The sequence below is a fragment of the Pterocles gutturalis genome, unplaced genomic scaffold, assembly GCF_000699245.1.
Source record: "Pterocles gutturalis isolate BGI_N339 unplaced genomic scaffold, ASM69924v1 scaffold10224, whole genome shotgun sequence".
Classification (NCBI taxonomy): Eukaryota; Metazoa; Chordata; class Aves; order Pterocliformes; family Pteroclidae; genus Pterocles; species Pterocles gutturalis.
Window position 1 is genome coordinate 64,932 of NW_010133241.1, and position 22,075 is coordinate 87,006.

Sequence of the window (22,075 nt, forward strand, 5' to 3'; positions counted from 1 at the left end):
GTTTTATTGCCAAGTGATATTAGCACAATGAAGAAAATCGCTTCTAATTTTTATAAATTATCTCATCATCTGCAACTAATTAGCAGCTGCCGAAAGCTGGGAAATCGCTCTTCACCCTAGAGAGACTAGCTCCAAGCTACGTAGAACTCACACATGCCTGATGGTCAAGGATTTCATGAGAAGCCTCCAGCTGGCTCCAGCACAGGTCCTGCTGGCGGTCCCACCAGGTGAGAAGTTGTACAACCCCAGCACCCCCAGCATCTCTGCTGTGAAGAATAGTTGTGATGCAGCTTAGCTGGAAACTTTATTAAAATCCAATCTAATCAAGCTGTTGCGACTCTCCATTCTCCTTACCCTTGCTCCTAGGCACTTGTGCCTCTGTCTGTGCTGCTGTAAATGTGTCTATAAAAGTAAAATGAGCAAGCAGCCAACAGCTAAATGGCACTTAATCAGAAGAAAATGTATACCCTGGTGGATAGCAAACTGCTATTAAGTTGGGAGGGGAGACAGAAGAAAATAATAAGCTATAAATGGACAACCAAATAAATCTCCTGCTGTACCAAGTAAGAGCACATCTGGTTAGGTGCCACTTCCAATGAGTTGTGAGCAAAATATTTATTTGCCACCAAGTACCTGGCAGTAGGAGTGGGAAGGGATTACAGCTTGGACAGCAGTGCTGCTCTCTCTGCCTCCCTGCCTGCCCTCTTCGGCTGCAGCAAAACCCCATCTGCAAACACCCGACCTCTGAAGCCAGCAAGCTGGTGGGACCCAGGCATCACCGCCCAGCCTGCGACAGTGCCCACGGCTGGTGGGTCAACTCCGGCTCGCTCTCTCTGCTGCAAGGACATGGGCTCAAGCTTGAAAAGCTGCCTCCTCTCCAAAATTAGAGCCTCTCAGTCTCCATCCCTATGGAGAATCCGTAAGGCAACAGGCGACACACCAGAGGCTCCAAAGCTGTAAATATCGGAGGACTTGCACACCTCTGATCCTTGAGAGTGCCTTAATTTAATACAGAGCACTTTGGTATTAGGAGAAAATGCGATTTGGAAGTCCCCAAGGGAAGAACTCCTCCGAGCGAGTCACCATTGCAAAGGGGATTGTCACCATAATCACGAGATTAGTTGAATAATCCCAGCCGAAAAGAGTTTTTGTCACCTGCAAAATGCTCAGCACCCTCCAGCTTTCATGGAAATACAGTGCAAAGCAGGGTCAGATCTGAGGAACAATGTGGGGAAAGAGGAGCCTGATTCAGCAGACACTGTGCCTTGCAGCCCCATCCAAATGTGACCGTACGTTATGGTTTGCTGAGGGAAGGCTGCTGTGCTCACCTGCCTCAGCACCTGCCCAGCCCCTGCCTGGGTGGCACAGCACACGTGCATTGACTTTTTGTTCCCTCACTGCACCTCTCTGCTTCAGATCGAGGGATGTTGCTGCGATTCCTCCTGTTACAGATTTAATGCAGTAACAGGGTTCAGGACTCCTACAAACGGCAAAACCAAGAAATCCAGTTCTACTGAATTAAAAAACAATGTGACAGGGAAAACAAAATAAACCTCCTCTACTAATCACCTAGCCTGGCTCTTGTAAGGAAGCACTTGTGCAGTTGGATTGCACACAGTAAACAAATAATTACTGGCTATTTTCTACTACAGGTCAGAAAGCAGATTAGCCAGCTGAGACTGAAATCTAAAGCAAGTGTGTGTTGTGCCCAGGTTTACAAAAAGAAGAAAAAAAAAGCCAGCTAGGAGCAGAACCCTGCACCACAACCACAGCTACTGGACCCTGCCGCTCTCCAAGAAACAAGACTCTTCCATGCAACAAGAAATCCACTTGGTCTCACCACTCAGGCATTGATATCCTGGCTAGAAAAATACATAATACCAGTGCTAATATTTTTACATTTCCAGATTCTTGGCTTTTAACTGAACACATTCAGATTTACTACCTGGGGAGAGATTTTCTGAGAAGGGAAAGACAGAGTTTGGTATTTCTCCTATCTTACAGACACCCCAGGTGTCCCAAAACCCAAGGATACCCTTGACGGAAGGCTGTCGCCAGAATCAGAAGGGAAACAGAGGTGCAAGAAAAAGTAATGCCTACATTTAATTTCACTGTGTTTTCCATTTCTGCAACTGAAAGCAAAATTCAACCCCTCAAGGCCCCTGCGAAGCTGGGAAGGATGTTCCTAGTGGGTAGAAACTTCTGGTCAGGAAGCTAGTGACACTTTTCCCACAGCACTGGAGAACCTGCATAGTTCAACCGTAGTAGAGAGATCCATAAACCCAGCAGAGAAGCAGTTTATACTCCAGGTATCGAGAGCGAACTACCATGAACTATCACGTTTCACAGCGGAGCCTGCACTCTGGCAGCTCCCAGGAGAGCAGCGAGCTTTAGCCCTGAAAGGTTGTGCTGACCTGTGCAAGCGGAGCAGGCGAGGATGCACGTCCCCACAGCGCTCCTGCACGCAGGATGCTCTGCTCGCCCTTAGGAAGGCTGCGGAAAAGCAAGCAGACAGGAACCTGTTGCACGGTTCCCTGCAGGTGCTGGCTGTAGCTCGGGGAAGCTCAGCACAGAGAGCCAGTTCTGCCTTTTCAAGCATGAATAATGCTGGACTGCTTCCAGATAGGGGGGTGAGGGAGAGCAAAGAATAGAGCCAGGACATTTAAAACAAAAGTGTACAGCTCTATTCAGCAAATGACTGTTTTTCAGATGGGCTTCAGGTGTTAGTCACACAGATGCTCTTTCTTGTGTTTCCTCTGCAGTTTTACTGTGTTTATTTTATTTTTGTTCTCACTTCACCTTTCAGTGTTAGAAAGCACGCTTCACGCTAGAGGCGGCTTGTTTCAGTAGCAAGAGAGGAAACTCTCAAAGCCAATGCTCTTCTAAACCAAGCCACCAAATCTTGAGTTTAATGGACTTCCTAAGCATGAGGACACATCTTTCAAAAGCATGCTTAGTGCACGAACTTCTGCTCAAAGACGCTTGCAGTTTGCCACCCAAAAGGACAGGAGCCAGGCACTGAGGGAACCGAGAAGCAGAGACAGCAGAGGGACCATGACCAGCTCAGAGCCACCTCCAGCAATGCACGGCTGCCCCCAGCGCCGTGGGAAATGTCTTCCTCCTAAACAGTCCCATCACACTGCAGAGCTTGGGGGACTGAAAGCATCTGCCGAGAGACCTCTGTGCAAGGGGCTGAGTCCTCTTTGCTGCTGCACTTTGCAGAGGCACTTACTCTGATGCCAAAAAACTCCTATGGACCACGAATTCTAGAGCTGTCTGACACAACCAAGAGGCTCTTACTTGATAAACAGTGACTACTCCTCCAGAGCAATCACAGGCTATTAAGTAAATGAGATGTGTTATGGAAGAGAAAGAAAAAAAAAAAAAAAAAAACACGAACCTGAAGAGCCTGTATTTACACAGGAACCTGTAATGACTCCATCGTGTCAGCTTCACATGCTTGACAAGACAGATGCAGGCAAACTTCTGAGTCTCCTCCCATCACTTCATTTCCTTTTCATAAAGCCAAGTACAGTGGCCACAGACTAATCTCTCTTTCTCCCTTTTTCTTCTTGGACTCACCTGATATCACTCAAGCAGAGGGTGAGGCTGGGGTTGCCACCACATCAATCTGCACATAGCCCGCACAGCACTGTGCAGCAGCAGAGCCTCAGACAGCTGTCAGGGTCAGCCGTGCAGCTGAGGTGTGCAACACCTTCCTGCTCACACCTCATGTCTTGCTTCATTTTTCCGAGCTATTTATTCCTTCTCCCTCTAGCTATCCCACGAAAAGCAAAACATCTGGCAGGATGCTATTTTAAATTCATTTTGTTTTTCACTGGCCTTTTCGCTTACAGTTTATAGCTCATTTTCTATCACCTGCGGAGAACTTGCAAAGTCCAGAGATGAAAGACAATCAGCCACGCAGCTTACTGCAGGTGCCAGCACAGAGAGGATGGCTCCAAGAGGACGCGCTGCTCTCCCAGTGGCCATTCCTGCCCCAAGCATGCAGCAGTGAAGCAGAGACAGAACTCCCCATAGATGTTCCCACATCAGTCTGTGGGTTCTGTACACCCCTTCCCATGCAAACAGCTGTGCTTACATCCTGCTCAGAGCAACTCATGATGCACTGCAGGCACCTTGTATCCCCTTCTCCAAGCATAGCTGCACGTTCCTGACCTATGCCCACCCAGTCTCTTCCATTCATTTTCTTCCCAGTGTCAACAATTTTACCAGCAGTATTTGCAGGGCTGTAGGGACTGAAAACACACAGAAACAGAAAACAGTAACCTAGAGACGGGGAAGGGAGGGAATTCAAAGTGCTTTCCTGCTAAATGACAACCCAAGCTGCTTGCAAATAGAACTCTGGAGCTCATCAAGGAACTCTGACCACTGAGGGTGCTTAATAAAGATTACGTTTCTATAGCTCCCCTTGCCTGAGGCATCACTTGTTCCTAATGAGATGCTCCATGGGATTTAAATGCACGGGAGAAGAACAGGCTTTTCAGCCCCAGCCATTACAATGAAAACAAGCTTTCTGCTCCAAAACCCAAGTGCTTAGACCACTGTCCTACCCTGGTAATGGCCCTCACCCATACCAAGCTGGACAACTACAGTGCTTTCCTCTGCGAGACCCAGCAGGAACCTATCCCATAGCATTACCTCTCAAAGACTGGTCATGCTGGGGACCTTGAGGCAAGCTCTGCTGAGAGCTGCAATGCCCAGGGCACTGCTTGCTGCCTGGGCAAAGCCACTATAGCCTCACCTGGCCTCAGAAGCCCAATGCCAGCTTCTGAAGTGAAGCAGCACAACTGAGGGTGGTGAGGCATCTCAGGTGGCTATTGTATGGGATACCTAACACTTTGCACAAGTACCGCAAGATATTTCATTGCCAACTCAACCGTTCGTTTGCTTTGTCTTGTGTGATCACAGTATTTCAGAGCATGCCTGGAGTAATAAAATACCTCTTCCCAGGGCCCCCCAGTGAAACAAGCACGCCAAAAAATTCCACATGCCACTGAAATGGATAGAAAAACAACAGATAATAAACGCTAAAGGTCTGCGACTGCCAAGCTATCTCCTGTGCAAGGGATGTGGAACAAAATGTTCTGAAGTGCCGAAGCCAAACAGCAGAACAGACTTCTGCCGCTGGTCAAACGGGAAGATGTGCGCGGCAGCTAAACACGACCAGAAAACCACACCGCAGGGTGAATGAAGGAGTATGATTAGGGGCATCCTGCCATGGTAAAATTAGATGCCTGTGAATCAGCTCTGGTACAAGGTGGTGGCCATCAAACGTGCTGTTGAACACGATGGCCTGCACACATGTGCACCTGTAAGCACACATTCTGTAAGATGCCAGCGGCTCCAAAACCCTCCAGCAGTGAGATGGGGCAGCTGATCCTATCGGATATGGGTTAGCAGATTCTTCTTGCCAAGCAGAAGAACCACAAATCAGGGTTGGGAAGGGGGCAGAATCTGTAACAAACGTGGAGATCCTCAGACAAACCCAAGCTGACACTACATTATAACTTTTCAGACTTCATTATCCCTTGGGCTTGGCAAGAAGATCACAGAAGTCTTAAGCTTATGTGGGATGTGCCTCAGGCTAGATCACAGGCATTCATCCTGGCCTGCACCTCTATGATATGACACCAGGAATAATTCCAGAGGACACAGCACATACAGAGCAGCTCCAGTGACTCTGCGCTGTGCTACAACACAGGGTAGTGAGCAGCAATCCCCAAAGCAAGAGAAAAATATATGGGCAAACAGAGCCCCTTCCCTGCCTTCTTCCTGCTATCCCAGCTCTAACTTCCTACCCGAACACAATTTTAGCAGCATGAGATGCAAGAACTTCCATCATTTACAGAGAGTCCCAGGAAAAGACACAAAAATGTAGTATGGGAAGGCTCTGGCAGGCAATGGCTCAGCTCCGCCTGCTAGCCAGTGTTATTAGCTCTCCTGACAACCATAACAGCAAGGGCTACCAAAGACGTAATATTTAGAGAAAACAGCCTCCTTTGAACAGACAGGAGCATTACCCAGACGAGTTACCCACAAACTCCTACAGGGGTCCCAGGAAAAGACACAAAAACGTAGTATGGGAAGGCTCTGGCAGGCAATGGCTCAGCTCCGCCTGCTAGCCAGTGTTATTAGCTCTCCTGACAACCATAACAGCAAGGGCTACCAAAGACGTAATATTTAGAGAAAACAGCCTCCTTTGAACAGACAGGAGCATTACCCAGACGAGTTACCCACAAACTCCTACAGGGGCTGGAGTTTGATCCTGGATCTCCTGCATCCCATCTGAGACTCCTAACCCCCCAATGACTCTGGAGTCAATTTCTCACCCAAAACTGCTTGAAAAGAGCTTGAAAATTCTTGAATTTTCCAAGTACAGAACATGAGATATTCTGAAACCTCAGAGTTACACAACTGAGAGGAAAATCAAGCTCCATCCATCCTTGTGCATTAGCCTTTTGTACCTCACATTCAGACCCTTCCCTCCAAGCCATGAGTCCCTCCTGCGTGTCATAAGCTCCCGGGCTCAGGTACCAGCTCCAGCAGCCAAGAGCAGAGTCCTACAGTGCTGAAAAATGACTGCTTAGCACTAAGACCAGGTTCTTCCCTCCGTGGACAATTTTGGAAGCATCTGGAGCAGTTATGCTTTCACAACTGTCACTAAAGAGAGACGGGTCAGAAGCCCATGTGAGATGACAGGTGACATCTGCAGTAAGCCAGGCGGCCAGCTAAAGTTAGCTAAGCATACCTGGTTGCTCTTCTGCAACAGATAATCAGCGCCCATTAATAATGACCAGACTCTCTCTTTGCAATGAAATTGCAGCCCTCTCTCTCGTTCCAGCACTCTCTTTCACTCCTACATACAGCGAGAGTCTGCTCCTTTGCAGCGCTCGCTTCCAGGGCTCAGGGAGAGGTCTGACTACTTTCACCTCAGGAAGCACGAAGTGCTGCATGGCCCTGAGCTAGAAATGCTCCCCGGGGACACGCGGTACCCAGAAGTGTTATTGCCTAACCAGAAGCAGCAGCCTCCTATTCTGCCAGCAAAAGAGAGGAACTACCTAAGAAGCTTGAACAAAGATCAAACCACTCATTGAGCAGCAAACAAGATCCTCATGGAAGTACAACGCACTCCTGGGCAAACTATTACCTCCTCTTGACAATTGCAGCTTCATTCTGGAGGCTGAGAGCACAGCCAGTCCTTCCCCTTCATCACATACATGTACCCCTCTAGGCTAAGCTTTTCTTTCAGGAATCTCTGCAGCAGATTAAAACTCAGTTTATTTAATAAGGCAGAATTCTAACAAGAGTAATCCACAGATAATTTCACTCATTTAAACCCTATTTCATCTCAACCAAGTAGACTTATTTCCATTTAACAATCTTAATTCTTTTAGCACTTTCTGGCTCCCAAATTAGCTTCGACAGCAGAATTGACATTCAGCCATAATTTTCACATAAAGTTCCATTTAGACTCTCCAAACCCCTACAGCATCTAGAGGTGCAAGAGAAATTCACTAGTGGTGTCTTTGGGAAAACAAGCCACCCCTTCCTGCAGCCTTCATTTGTCAGGGGTCAAGGCACAGCCGGCAAGCAGAGGCTGAGCTGCTCCCCCACTGCAGATACCCCTCTTCTCCCCTCTCACTCCATGCTCAAGTCCACCTCTATGCTGACACAGAGGTGCGTTGTCAGCAGTTCTCTGCTTCTGGGGTTGGGACTTTTTCAAATGCTATAGGCTCGAAACATCTGGATATCAAGTGCTAGAGCTTCTGAATCCAAGCCAGGACAATTCGGGCTTTTAGCTTTACAGTGCAGTGTTTATCTTAAACTGAGCCGCAAGCAATTAGCTGCAGAGGGGCACTTGAGATAAGTGCCCTTTCAGGTCAAATGCACCTTCTCTGGGAAGGCTGCCCAACAGCCCCGCAGTGCCTAACGCCAGCAGGAAGGCTTTAACACCTCGCTGAGCTGAGCGCTGCACACCTTGCATCCAGGAGAGCTGGCCCCTGAGCTTGCAGTCCACCCATACACAGAGCAAGGACAAGCGACCTTGCAAAGAATTACACAGCAGGAGAACAAGGAATAAACCTCTGAGCGCAAGGCGTATCACTTCAAACAGAAAGAAACCCTACCTCATTGTCAGGATCTCAGTTCTGCTCCAACAGGCTGTTACAGGCTGGAGTTGCCTTGCTGTCTCTCTTCTCCCATCTGCCATCCTCCAGCTTGTCTTCTCAGAAAGGTTAGAATAGCTCACAGGTAATGCCTTTGGTTTTATCTCAACTCACCTTCAGAAACCTGGGCTACTGCCTTCATTTGCAAGGCTATCCTCCACCTCACTTCCTGAAAACGACTTTCAAATCACTAGTTACGGTCACTACAGATACGCATCTCCCGAAAAGCAAGCAGCCATGCTCTTCAGCCACCCATTCACAGGTACCTGTGCTCAGTAGTCAGCCTTCTAACTCCCACACTAGCAGCTGCTGCCTGGATGGAGGGCTTGCTTCCCCTGCATGTTTATTCAAATTTTGTAACTTACCCCAGCTCCTGTCCACATCCAATCTCCTGTTCAGTTCAGGTAGTTCTTTCAATGCAAGTGAATTGGTCCATGGGGAGGAACACATTTGAAGCTCCAAGTACTGCTGATGCTGGCACTAAGTTTTCAGGTGCTCTGAGCTGCCAAGGCAGCTGCTCTCTATCAAGTGAGCATCACTTTGCAGTGTGATGGTACTAACTCCAGCAAGGGTCTGCTAAGGATATTTAATTCAGACTTATTCTGCAGTGAAGCCAAGCTCAACACAGAGTGTGTGAAATCGATCCTTTCTCAACTGCCCACATGGATGCCAAAGGCGACAGGCTGGGCAGCAGTGATCTGTAAAGCAGACGAATGCACAAGCCTATCTCATGCCGCATTGGAGCTTTCTGCAGAAATTCCAGCTTTGCTGAGTTTGGCTCAGAGTTGGAATTAATTTTGGCAGCTGTTTAGGCAGGGGACCAAGCATCTTTCATTCATATAATTGACTTTTTTATTCATATATATATATGAAAAAATAATGAAAGAAATGACAGACTAGCTCTTGCTATGTCTAACTTTAGGAAACAAAAGGATCTGTATTAAAAACGGCTCAGCAGCTAAACACACAAAGTGCTGCCCCAGGCCAGTAACAGGATTTAAATATAAAACAGGTTACATGATTTTCAGATCCCGGTCCTTGGCTCAGGGAAAATCTTCAACGTTCAAGAGCAAAAGTAAAAAATCAGACATCTGAAGCAAAACTCCATACATGCACCTATCTGTCTCTGCCCTTACTGTGTATGTAAGACAGATACATGGACATATAGGTATAGAGATACATACACACGCACGACCTTTCCAGTGAGCAGCCCCTCTCTCCCTGGCTCCTCTCCTTAAAGCAGATTTTCCTCTGCCTGCTGAATTAGCACCTACTTTGAACCCAGTCACGCTCCAGATGTACACAGCAGTACGACACGGGGCAGCAGCTGGCTGCAGTGCCCAGGCACACCGCAGCTCTACCTGTGCGGGTGAGCAAATAACTGTCATTAAACAAGCGAATGAAAAAACAGAGCTCTCTGCTGATTTGCTACTTGAGCGACATGGCTCTTTTCCATAACTACCAGCTCGCTTTCCCATCCAGACGCTCTGCAGAGAGACATCTATACCTATATAACATGTATGTGGATATATAATGGATCAAAACAAAGCTTAAGGTCTCTTGGGATGTACAATGTAGCCTGCCTCTCAGACATTAATGAACAGGATCAGATCAGTAAAAATAACTCTGCCATAGAGGTGCAAAACACATAAAGAGGTGGTCTGTCTCGCTGAATCCACACCTCTCCTCACTCCATGCCCTATAGCATTGATCTAAGATATAAATCTGCTTATTATTTATTATTCATATTATCCTAGTGCTGGGTTCCTTAGCTGTAGACCAGGAGCTTATTACACTTTATGTGGCAAAACCGCAGCCTGGAGAGACAAACACCCCCCCACCCCTCTGTCCCAGGCGAGGCAAGGGGCACTGCCCACCCGGGACACAGGCGAGCGGAGCAGCCTCACGGGCACAGGGCTGCCTGGCACATGTCAGGGTCACTTTCACCTGCAGAGCCATCAACAGCAGAGCAGGTCACCCCACTTTGCCACCAGTCCCTCCCTCTCTGGTATCCAGTTCTGTCAGTATGCCAAATAGACCCCTGGCTGTTTAAAATCAAAGCAAGATGAAGCAGGGATGCAGGACTTCTGCATCCCTCAAGTACCACACAAGTACTCTCCTGCGGCTCAACCTGATTCCCTCTCGTTTTCTCCCAGGGCTCCTCGCTCGGAAGCGCTCGCTTTCTTCCCACAGCTTTCACTCGCACTTGGCTGGTGCTAATGAGCCTCCTGCCTCTGCAGGCAGAGAAGCCGCCCAGCGCATCCCCCAGGAAAACTCCCGTTCACAGAGCCAGTGGGAACAGCGTGCAAAACCCTGCCAGCACACGGTGACCACCCAGCGACCACGTTCTCCTCAGATACCAACCCCAGCACGCGTGCTGGGAGCCTGAACGCTCTGCCTAGTGTCCGACATCAAAAACATTCAAGAAAACCACTTTTCACCTGATCATTTCAGAGAACAGGTTAGACAAGAGACCGCAGCAGTCACCAGCAGCATGCAGCTCCTCTTTGAACAGCTTCAGTTGCCTTTTGGTGAAAAAAAAAAAAAGGCTCCTTTTATCCTGGAAGTAGCTTCCACGGATCAGTCGCCTTTACAAGACCACTCAGGACAGGGAAGGTATGGCCAGGAGATGGGGCACTGTTAGCCACTCTTCCTAGCACGGTAACACAGCAGTACCTGGGGAGAACTACAAAGAATCAAAGGGCAAATCTGGATAAGGCGTTGCTGAAAGGGCCTGGCATCTATACCAGTGACTTTTGGATAGAAATAAAGATTTACGCACGTAACTCAGAAAACATAAATAAAATATCACTCTCCTAGAAGAATAATGAAAACAAAATTAAAAGGGCAAATAGTTAATGAATATTGTATTTTTTCTCTACCTCTCATCATTCTTCAGCAGCAAATGACAAATAACTATGAATCTACTTCACCTTAATGAACTTAACTGGGCCTTTTTAATACTGGGGAAAATATTAATATTGTTTCAGCCAGGCAAATTTAGGAAGTCATGCATGACCTCCCCCTCCTCCTCCTGCACAGTTCTCTATTTCTTTAGACTCTCAGGGACTAGAAAAATCCTGAATGAAATGTGAAAGCCTTTTAACAAAAAAATAAAATAAAATCAGTCCAGGCCAAACCCTACATAAAGATGCCAAAAATGAGCCCAGTGAGGCATGAATCGAGCAGAGGACTGAAGCCCAGGCACCCAGCAGCACTTCCCAGCTCCAGGGGCCACATCCCAGGTCAGGTCTCCAGGAGATAAGCAGCTATTGCTGGGCTTTAGGGGAGCCATGAGGCACCCCTGGGCAAGCCTCTAGCTTGACTTAGGGACTAGAACCCCAACATCCACCCACATTTAGTGTCAACCTAGCTGCAGCCCACACCTGCTCCTGCCACCGCAGCATGGGGCCAGCCCTCCAGCCATGCTTATTTCTCTGGATGCAGGATGCAAACATTTTGCAAACCGCTAACTTCTCCGTTGTCCCTGGTGCCCAGCAGGTACCCCTGAACCTGACCCTCAGAGCAGCTACAGAGCAGCCATGCAAACATTTTGCAAACAGCTAACTCCTCCATTGTCCCTGGTGCCCAGCAGGTACCCCTGGACCTGACCCTCAGAGCAGCTACAGAGCAGCCAGGCTGCTATCACCGCAGTCCAACACAACGGGACTGAACAGCGTACCTCCGACCAGCGCTGCTGTCCCCCAGCACGTGGGCACTGGGGCTCTGCAGCTCGCAACCGTTTCTTTTTAAGGATTTTTAAGGATTATTTTTAACCCTTTGAAAACAGTTAGGTCCATGCACAAAGAAGACAGCTAATCACACATGTCTCAACAACCTGCTTTATTCCCAGCCCGGTTCTTCCCCCGGGGTCCGCTGCCTCCTGGCGAGGAGTCATTAGCTGTGTCCCCTCCTGCGCAGGCAGCACCCAGCGCCTCTGCTCCCACGGTGTCTAGAGACAGAGTCCCCCAGCCCCTAGCAGAGGCTTTGTTTTCTTAAACACTAACTGTAATTACTAGTGGAAAAGTTTTCCAGCAACAGCACCACCATGTGAGACTGGGAGATGGTTTCTCTGCTTTCAGCTGACCGCAGCAGCCTCAAAGACCGGGTCAAGCCCTTGCTCTGCTGGGGAAGAGCTGACTGCTGGACAGCAGTTTATTGCAGCTGCATTGGTGTTATCCGCAAAGGCCTTGGACATACCATAAAGCAGCACTGTCTAAAGAGTGTGTGCTTTGTCTGTCTGAGTTAAACTTGCTCCTCTGGCAAGAGAAGTGGAGTTTCAAGCTGGCTCAGCAAGCTGCCCTCGGGATATGGGGGTACTGGGGGTGGCACAAGCCAACCCACCATAAAGCCACAGTTCCCCCCACCTGCTGTAAAGGGCACAGTCGTGTTTCTCCCCATCTCAGACCACTCCCCAGGAGGAAGCATTTGTACCTGCCCATGGGGGCTGACACTGCCGTTTTTCTCTTACAGAGTCCAGGGGACTGACTGCACCTTCATCATTGGTGGCACTATCACCTTTTAAAATGGTACCGTTAAATAACATACTGCCTTGTGGGATCTTCTCTGCAGTGCCTTTAGGAGAATTATATATATCCTCTGGGAGCTGGGGAAGCTGAACTAAATGGTCCACACTTCTGTTCATTGCCATTCACTCATTTTTGCCTTACACGTTTCTAATGCTCCGTGCTGCTGCCTTGCTTCAGCCCTCCAGCTCAGCCACACCAATGCATAAATGGGGCAGAAGCACAGCGTGCAGCTATGGGGCCTCTAGCTCACCCCACAAGCGGCTTAGTATCATAAGCACCTGGGGAGGGTAATTACGCAGGGATGCAAGGGCACACCAATGATGCTCTGCTATACAGGTCTGTGACAGGGTGGTAGGCAGGGAACAGAGGGGCACCATACAATCACAGCGATGCAGAAAAAGCTGGATGTGTGTCTCCCATCCACCTCTTCCCACCTACTTCAGCATGCACAGCTAAACACCAGTGCTTTCCCACGACTCCACATGCTCTGGGGGAACCCAACAACATTTTATTGACATTATAGTTCCATGACCAGAGCAGATGTAAGAGATTCACTGCCCTTTAGGCATTCCAGACTTTTGCAAACATGCCTAGAAACAAGGACAAATTTTCCCAGGCTTGCATTTCTAGTGACAGCCCACCATTAGTTTGGATTTGTGGAGACTTTGGTCACACATTGCTTCTCTGGTGGCTGAAACCCTACCAGAAGCATGGGGACAGCAGTGCAGGCTGCTGCAGTGGGCAGCTGAGCAGGTGGCGGATGCATGTTCACCCGGTATGGCATTTCACACACAAAAAAAAATACCCTTAATGCTAGAGGCTCCGTCTACCCTTTTGCATAAAGCTTGCAGAGTTGTGAGGCAGAGGGAGGGGAGGGGTTTGTGTAGACAGAGGCAATTATGGAAAAGAGCACTTTAAAGAGCTGCAGGGCTGAAGGAAGCCTTGCAAGGGTTTTGTCAGTACGTCGTATGTCAGTGCTACTGAGCATACTGCTAGTTAGGGCAATGCTGTGCATAAACCACAACTTTGGCTTGTATATGAATTTTAAATGAGCTGTTAGTACACCCAATGAATCTAGCAAGAGAATACCAATTTAGGGCTCTGACGGTCTGCTCTATAAGACCAAGTAAATAACTCCGTAAATAACTCAAGTAAATTTCCTGACACTTTATTGAGCATGAGTGAACAAACAACAAACAAAACCAGAGTTACTTCTACAGCCAGCATATGTCGCAGGAAAGCAGAGCAAGGGGAGGTGCTGGCCCACATTGTGCTGCACCAGCCATCCCCCTTGCCTGCCGCTGGGGCGGGCAGGAATGGGTCGATATCTTCCATGCTTTCCGCGTGGATGGATGCAAGAGAGTACGTGTTGGGCAAGCACCAGCTATTGGGTTTTGCTCCCAGGAGATTTTGGTAGGACAAATATTGTCTCTTCCAAGGGACACAGGACGTCTTGAGGCAATTCCTTCCATACCTCCTGGAGCTCTTCAAAACCCGAGAACATACCCATTCCTGCCTGCTTCTCCATCCTCTGATCACAATCAATGTTTCAGAATCTATGGAGATAATACTCACCAAGACAGACCAGGTGAGCTGACTGATAAACAAAAGACGCTCTCAGAAAAAAAGACACTATTTCAATAAAGTATGTGGGTCAGTGTTTTTCTCTACAAAGGTCTCCAGAACAATATGACCCAGGAGACTTTCTCCAGGATGGGATCAGAAGGGAACACACAGAGTTTAAGGCTGAAAACAAGGTTTGCACCAACATTTCTTCCTGTGTGTCAACAAAAGAAATATAGTATATGATAGTCTACAGATTGTTCCTATGCGTGCCAAAGGCACAGGAGGAAGGTCACCCTGTAGCCTATATTCTGGTCACTTTTTTGCATGCTTCTAAAGCTCACTGCAATGCAACACTCATTGCTGGTTCTGTCCAGGCTGGCAAAACTTCCTGTCACTGTGTGCTCTAAAATTAAGTGATCTGCTGCCTAGAAACTCCACTGAGAAATATCAGGGCCAAGATCCACCCCAAACCCCAAGAAAGCAGCAGCATGGAAGCTCAGTGCTTACTTTAAAAGCCAAGCCAAGCACCCCTGACTCAGCACCACCATGCCACCTCCCACCCTGGGAGCCAAGTGCAGCCGGCAATAATCTCTTCTAGCCACTCGGTGAAGAAACCAGACATGGCATTGCCTATGTTCACCTCACGTTACTAATCATATAACTGTGCATTTGAGTGCACCCTTTACCAGATGGCTTTCAGAATTATTTTAAATGTTAGCTTGCATTTTCTTTGAATATTTAAATGCTCATGCTGGTCTGCTTTCCTTTCCTAAGCAATGCATTGATTTACGTTGCTAGATACCGTATCTCCCTGCCTTGCCAAAAGCATGCATTTGGGAATGATTTCAGAGCTGCTAGTAATATTTTTTCTCTCCTTTTATTTTGTACTTTATTTTTATTAACTTTTTTGCTGGCTATATTGTTAAAATAAAACTGTGTCTTGAAGAAACAAAGCCAAAACCCCAAACCCCTCCTTGGCTCTTTGCCCATCTGCTTCACACACCGTTTTCAGACAAGTTAGCTCCGTGGCCAAGAGCAAAGCAAATGCAGTAGATACGTACTAACATACCGACCTGAGCTTCCCCCCCTCAGTAAATTCTTGCTTTAGGCTCACATGCAGGAGTCAGCCCAGTCCAAGGTCAGGACTGCTGGTGTCCCATTCCCAAGAGGCAGGAGGTGACTGGAGACACCTGTGACTTGACTGCAGGGTCTCTGGCCACTCTCACATTTAACGCTTTCTGGCACAGAAGCCACAACCTCCAGTGCCTTTTAGGAGGATTGGCAAAGCTCCTTCCCGTTCCCTCAACAACAGTGCCCCTTCTTCACAGTCTTGACTTCCACATTGCCTTTGCAGCATCCTTCAGTCCTAGGAGGGGATTCAACACACGGATTTGCACTGCCTAAGGAAATCAGCATTTCCACCCTAGACTAGGCAGCGATGCTGTAAGTTTTAAGAGCAGCTGTGTCTGGACCAGCTTCATTATTTTTGCAAAGGGAATTCAAAAGCCAAGTATTTCTAAATGCAGGAGGATTTTAAAACTGGAGAGACGGGTCCAAGGGAGCATGACCTCAGTGAGAGAGAGTTAGAAATGACTGGTGGAGCAGTCTCAGGGATGGAGATCAAAGCACTGGCAGACGCTTGCTGGGTGACTCTGCACAGCAGCCTAACCACCAGCACTGCAGCCCTCAGCCTTTGCAGGCCCACGACGATAAGGAGAGGCTTATGCTCAACCAGCACGTGCTCAGCGATTCACATACAGTGTGTACCTGTACGACACAGTGGGACCTGGACATGTGAACCATGAGCGTGTTCAAGCATGAGGAATTTATACTATGGATATGCCTTCAGGCCCCAGCAGTGTGTCAAGATCTCCTTTACCCAGCAGCAGATAGCAGGCACAGAAGATAAAACTGGTTTTTGGACAGATGGAAGGAGGCAGATTTTCCACCACCACCGCTTTTGCTCACCAGCACAAACATCCCAACTTCTTCCAGCCTGTCCTTCCCATGTCACCCTGGGTTGCACTGTGGAGGTGGACAACTGCACCAGTTCCCGGACTGGTTTGCAGCCCAGTGCTGCTACACGTGCTGCTGGGGGAGCTCCCCTTCCCCTCACACTCCCCAGCACCTGCAGTACTTTCCCTGCAGAAGGAGGTGGCTGGGGCACAAGGGGCGATGAAGGATCTTTCCCCTTCAGCGTGCTGATAATACACTGTCCATCCCCATCACCATCTGCTGCCTCAAGTGGAGGACCTGCCAATCGACATGAAATGCAGTCTGCAGAGCCAAGACTATGCAGCATGAGTGCTCCACATGAATCACAGATGCTGGGGATATAAAACACCCAGCCACCCTTCCCAGGCTCCTGCCAGCACAGACCCTCCCTTGCTATATTTCTGAGCTGCTCCGTGCTCCACTAGCAGAGGGGAGAAGTAATTTTACTTCAAGTGTCACCTGTGAAAGTTGCAAATGGGGACAGGAATAGATTAGCTGCTTATCTGCAACAAATAGTTAATAAAACCAGCTCGTAGCTCCAGAGACAACAGTCAGAAAAAGCAGTTTCCTTTCTAAACAGCAGAGCAAAGTGTCAATACCATGAAGCAAGTTTCCTTACAAGGTTTCTGGATGCATTTCTTTTCCCTAATCCGCACAGGCAGCAAGCGAAGATGACGGTGCCTCTTCCTGAACACCTTTTACTAAAGCCCAGAGGAGACTGAATGCATAGGTCTCTGCTACAAATGGAGAGGTTTGGAGTTATTAACATCCTTGTGGCACCACTTGACTAGGTTCAGTTTGGGCTCAAAGCCTCCTTGCTCATCAATGTGAGGACAAATAAATTTGTGACCAAAAACTCTCTCCTTTTGTGTGGAGCTTAGGAGAGCATCAAGAAGGGTAGGGCATAGGAGGGGAGCAAGTTTCATTCCTCAGTGCCTCTTTGAGGAGCAGCTTTCACTTCAAACCTGTCCTGAAAGAGATTCCCATCAGGTAACCATTACCACCATAAAAATCAATGCAAATATGTACTCTCACCATAAACCATTTAATTCACAAGATCAAGGAGAGAACATTTCCAAAACACAGGTGGGACATTGCAGCTCAGCAAGTGCCTCTGCCCCATGTGAATGGGGAGCACACCAGCAGCACAGGGAGCCCAGCCACCACAGCAAGGCTTGGCTTTCCTCGTCCAAGCACAATGAGCGGAAGGCTGGCTAAAGGCAGGTCAGAGCAACCTTTGTACTCACCGATCCTCAGGGAATGGGGGCTGGCAGCCATCCTCATCAGCCACAGCAGAAGGAGCACCAGAGGCGCCAAGACACGGGGCATCTTCTATAAATCCTCATGGAGCCCTTTGGTGGTCTGGGCATGACATAACTCTGCAGAGAGGGAACACACGGCACCGTGAGCACCTCTGCTCCCGAACCAGCGACGCAGCAGGATGACACCGCTTCACGCTTGCCAAGCACTTGGGACAAAGAGTCTATTTACCAAAGGAGGAGGAGGAGGAAGCTATTTACAGACTATGAATTATTCAGGATTTGGAGTCAAACTGGGCGAAGAGCTTCTAACAAAAAATGGAAAAGAAATACAAGGAAAAGTCCAAATATTTCATCTTGGCATTTTTAGCAGTTCCACAAAAACAAGTGGAAATCAATATTGTGTCACATCTCTAATTTCTCTTCCCCTCTTCCTTTTTTTTTTTTTTACTCAAAGCAGCCTGCAACTTAAAATACAATACTGAGTTCTGGTTTCAGGATACGACAAAACATTTTCATACCAAGACATAATTGAGGGATGGGAGTTGGAGACAGAGAATCACTTTGGTCACCAAACTAGAAACCAATTCTTTGGACTGCTCCAGCCCCAATGACAGTCACCACCTCCTTCCCTCCCCGTCCTGAGCAAGAGGATTCAGGACAAGACCAAGAGCAGGACTTTTTTTTTTTTTTCCTCTCCTCTTACAAGGTGACATTGCCCCAACACAAAGAGGTCCAACTTTCAAAGTCCAAACATCATCGAAACAAAGAGCAGTGAGTGGAGATCCACAAACCTATCATTAGTACAGATGTTGGCCCTGGTTGTCTCACAGCAGACTCTCGTGGCACAGTTTAACAAGTTTTTAACAAATACCATTTTAAACAGCTGCATAGAGGGTAGATTTTACTTTACAGGAGAAATACTTGTCCCTCAAGTTGATAAAATTATCTCCACAGGCAGCAATGTCCTTATATGCTGACTTTGAGTATTTCATCTGTTACCTTATCTCTCCCTTCTCCAATTTTCTGGCAAACATTCTCACACTTTCATTTGTCTAGTTCTTGGGCCAAATATTGAAGTCCTGACACAGGCAAAGTCTTTAATCTGCCTTTGAAGTTACCAGGAGTTTTGTTCAAGAAAGACAAAGCTTTTTTTACTTGCAATTTTAAAATTCAGCTATTTTTAGATTACATTTAGACTTCCTTCATCTCCTCTCAGCACACCCCGGAGGGGCTATCCCCTTTTTACAGACAGCAAAGGGAGGTAGAAGAAATACTGAGATGTGGCCACAGAAATGAAGGTAACGCAGGGGCTGAGCAGGGAGCCGCCGCACATCTCCGCTCCCTGCGCCTTGATGTCTTTCTGGATCACATCTCCCTTGGGAAGCTCCCACCAGCAGCCCTGCCTTCTGAGTCCCAATTCTCTCAGTTTCAAGAAACTGTAGGGATCCCATGCTCAAGTGTCCACTGGACACTGGAAGAGCATCCTGATTCCAGAAGTTGAGTGCTCAACACATTTTTAAAAAGCAGAAGCTGCCAAAACCCACCTGGAAATCATTAGCCACCTCTGAGAAGGGCAATGGCAATTTTCTCTTTTTTTCAGTGGGAGTTATAGAGTAAAGCCCAGGCAGGAAAAGCCCTAAAAGGTTAAGCACATGGTAAATTGGTTACTCAGAAGCATTGGCAGCAGCAGAGCCAGATTGTGGAGCAACATATCATTTGAGCAGTTTGAAGCCGTTATCTCAAAACTTTCCAAGTTATTGACAAAACAGCAGGATCACATCAAATTTACTCACACCGGTATTACAGCCCAGGCTGTGGAACCAGCGCTTGCAGCACTGAAGTCACACACAGGGACACACACACACCTCCTCCCAAGCCTCCCCTGCACAGCCAGACCAGGAGCCAGGGGCATCTCCAGCCCCTACAGAACCCCTACATTTTAGACTCTGCAAAGACAAGCTGCACTAGGGTAACCACTCCAAAACAGCCAAAGCCTGGGAAAGGGTCCCGTGATTTTCAGCTCCAAGGGACAGACCTCCAGGCCACCTCTCCTGTTTGCAGCCTGGTCTGGTGAAGAGGTGAGTTACGAGATTCCTAGAGAAGCAGCTGCACTTGCATCACCAGCTTAGAGTTAATAGCAAAGCTAAATAATAAACACAGGGCACCCGCTGTGCTCTGCTACGTGAGCAGCAGGGTTGTAATTACCTAGAACACAGAGCACAGAGGGATGCTGCCTTCACCTAACGCATTACCCACTGCTAAGAACAGCTTCCCAGTACTTTTGATTTTCGATCACGAATCCAGGGAACAGCTGGCAGCAATAGAAATACACCTTGGGGTTCACCAAACAGCAGAACTACACAGGCTCCTACAACCTGTACCCATAGACCGTTTGGTTGATGGAGGTGCTTGCAAAACACCCAAGGAGCAGAACACAAGGACGCTTCCCCACCATCACACCTGGCCTCAGGAGCAGTGGGAACAGACACTGGAATTCAAGACGTAGGAAAAGAGTGGATTTTTCTTCCTAGCTTAACATCAAGGTTTCTACTTGGAACAAAGAGGTATTTCAGTCCAACAGCTCTCCCTAGTCCCCAAGTTCCTCCAGCCTCCTACCCTCTAAATTCAGGCACGAAAGGGTGGTAAAGACCTTTCAAACCCCTTTGTTGTAAAGTAATTTTTGCCTCGCTGAGCTAGGCATCCTTCCAACAGCTTTTGCTTCCTTACAGCTGCAAGGTGGATCTGTGTCTCTCTCATCTCCCCAGGAGAAGCCGTAACACACGCTTGCAGCAATGAATCACGAGGTATCGACTCCAGTGCAGCCCAGAATTCCACAGAGAGGGAAGGGAAGACAACATTCCTCTCTCACGCAACACAAGGTAGAAAGCCTTAGAAGCCAAGAAAACACTTAAGAGAACAAGGATATTTAGCAACTTGCTGCACTAATTCTTGCACATGTGAAGATGACTTACCCCAGACTCATCCTCACCACAGTTTGCTGGAAATGAATCAAACCAGCTTCCTTTGCTGAAGTTTCCACCAAGAACAGGTCAGCCTATACATTTACAGCTCTTGCATTAATGGTGCTATGATAGCAAGTGAGCCTGGTTGTCAGACAGCTGTTTATAAAGCTGTCTGAATCTGGTAGCCCCAAAAGGAGCAGGCTGGCTCCTTCAGGGTGGTATGTGAATTGCTGAATAGCTGGTGGAGCATGAGCTGGCTCCTGGCTTCTCTCTGCACAGCACAAGTACGTAATTCTTTTTCTGTTAAGTTCTTTTTTATCTTTAGCTCTGAAAACTCAAGAGAATAAAATAAATCAAGACTATACTGAACAGTTTTGAGTTCTCTCTGGAGATAAAAGTCTCTAAATACCAAGCAGAATTATGGACGATTTGCTTCTCAGAGGAAGCAACTTGCTTCTGAAACTACTTATACATTTTTAATGACTGTGTGAGATGGTACTCTTCTTCGTTGCTAGCACCGCATCTTCCCGATAGTTTGAGGTTTTTGCAGAAAAATTCTTAGACAATACAGCAAAAGCCAACAGGCAGAATAAAAGGTTAAATCACAGAATAAAACTCTCCTCAAGCTGCCACACTGCTAGTGAAGACATCTCTGTGCACCCTCCTGTTCCCTCTGCCCAATCTGCCACGAACACTCAAGAAATCCAGCTGCACTGCTATTTCTGCTCACACTTCCAGAGATACCACCACCCTGCAAAACCTGTTTGCCACCTGCCCTGCCACATCTGGCCTCAGCAAGCTGGGGAGCCCTGGAGATGGGCTGCATCCCAGCCAGACAGGGCGCAGCATCTCCAGCTGCACTGGCACTTCGCTCCGCAGTCCTGCAGGGCAGTGCCAGGACCAGGTTTTCAAAAACCCCAGCGCGTGCTTTATCCTGATGCAACCTCCATTTACTTCTGCTGCAAAAACCCCTACGCCATCGTTTGCAAGCTCACTGAGAAACCACAAACACCCTTTAAAAATTGGCAGCAACTTCAATCTTATCCATGCAATCGGCAGGCAGACATTTACCCAACTGCTAGTTTGGAGGTGGCTTTGGTGTTGATGGATCTTTCTGCGCATCACCAGAAGTTTGATGAATGGTGAGAAAATGCAGCTCAAGCAAAGCTAGAGTAATCCTCACAGCTGAGACAACAAATTTAACAGCTGCAGAGCAGCAAGGAATTCTGAAAAACTGTCAGGAAATATCAACAAACAACAAAGCCTTTTTCAGTCTTTCGACAAGCAAAGAGAGCTATTTCGTTTTGCAAAGCTTCATCTGCAGAGAGGCTCAAATTTAAATGGAACTAACAAGAGGGAAAGAACCTGAAAAACATTTCAACAGGTGACTGTTGCTGGGCTTGAGAAAGTGCCTCTGTGTCTCGGGGGGGAGGAAGAACTAAATTGCAAGCCTGCCCCAGGGATACGGAGACATAGGTTCAATTAAACCGAAAAATCACTCCATTTAAAGCTACGAACAATATGTTTTCCTCTGTAAAATGCACAATTAGCATGGGTAAATCATTACCACT

At 47.8% G+C, this 22,075-nt stretch overlaps 1 protein-coding gene across 1 annotated transcript in view; it reads right to left on the bottom strand.

Annotated features, from left to right (window-relative positions):
• LOC104467394 (glutamate receptor ionotropic, kainate 4-like) overlaps nucleotides 1–17,608 on the bottom strand; it is a gene marked incomplete at its 3' end in the record, with an annotated part of 79,334 nt that extends 61,726 nt beyond the window's left edge. The window contains exon 1 of the mRNA XM_010081160.1: nucleotides 17,527–17,608. Within this exon, the coding sequence (XP_010079462.1) occupies nucleotides 17,527–17,608 (82 nt within the window). The remainder of the gene's footprint in view (nucleotides 1–17,526) is intronic.
• Nucleotides 17,609–22,075: the final 4,467 nt, after the last annotated feature.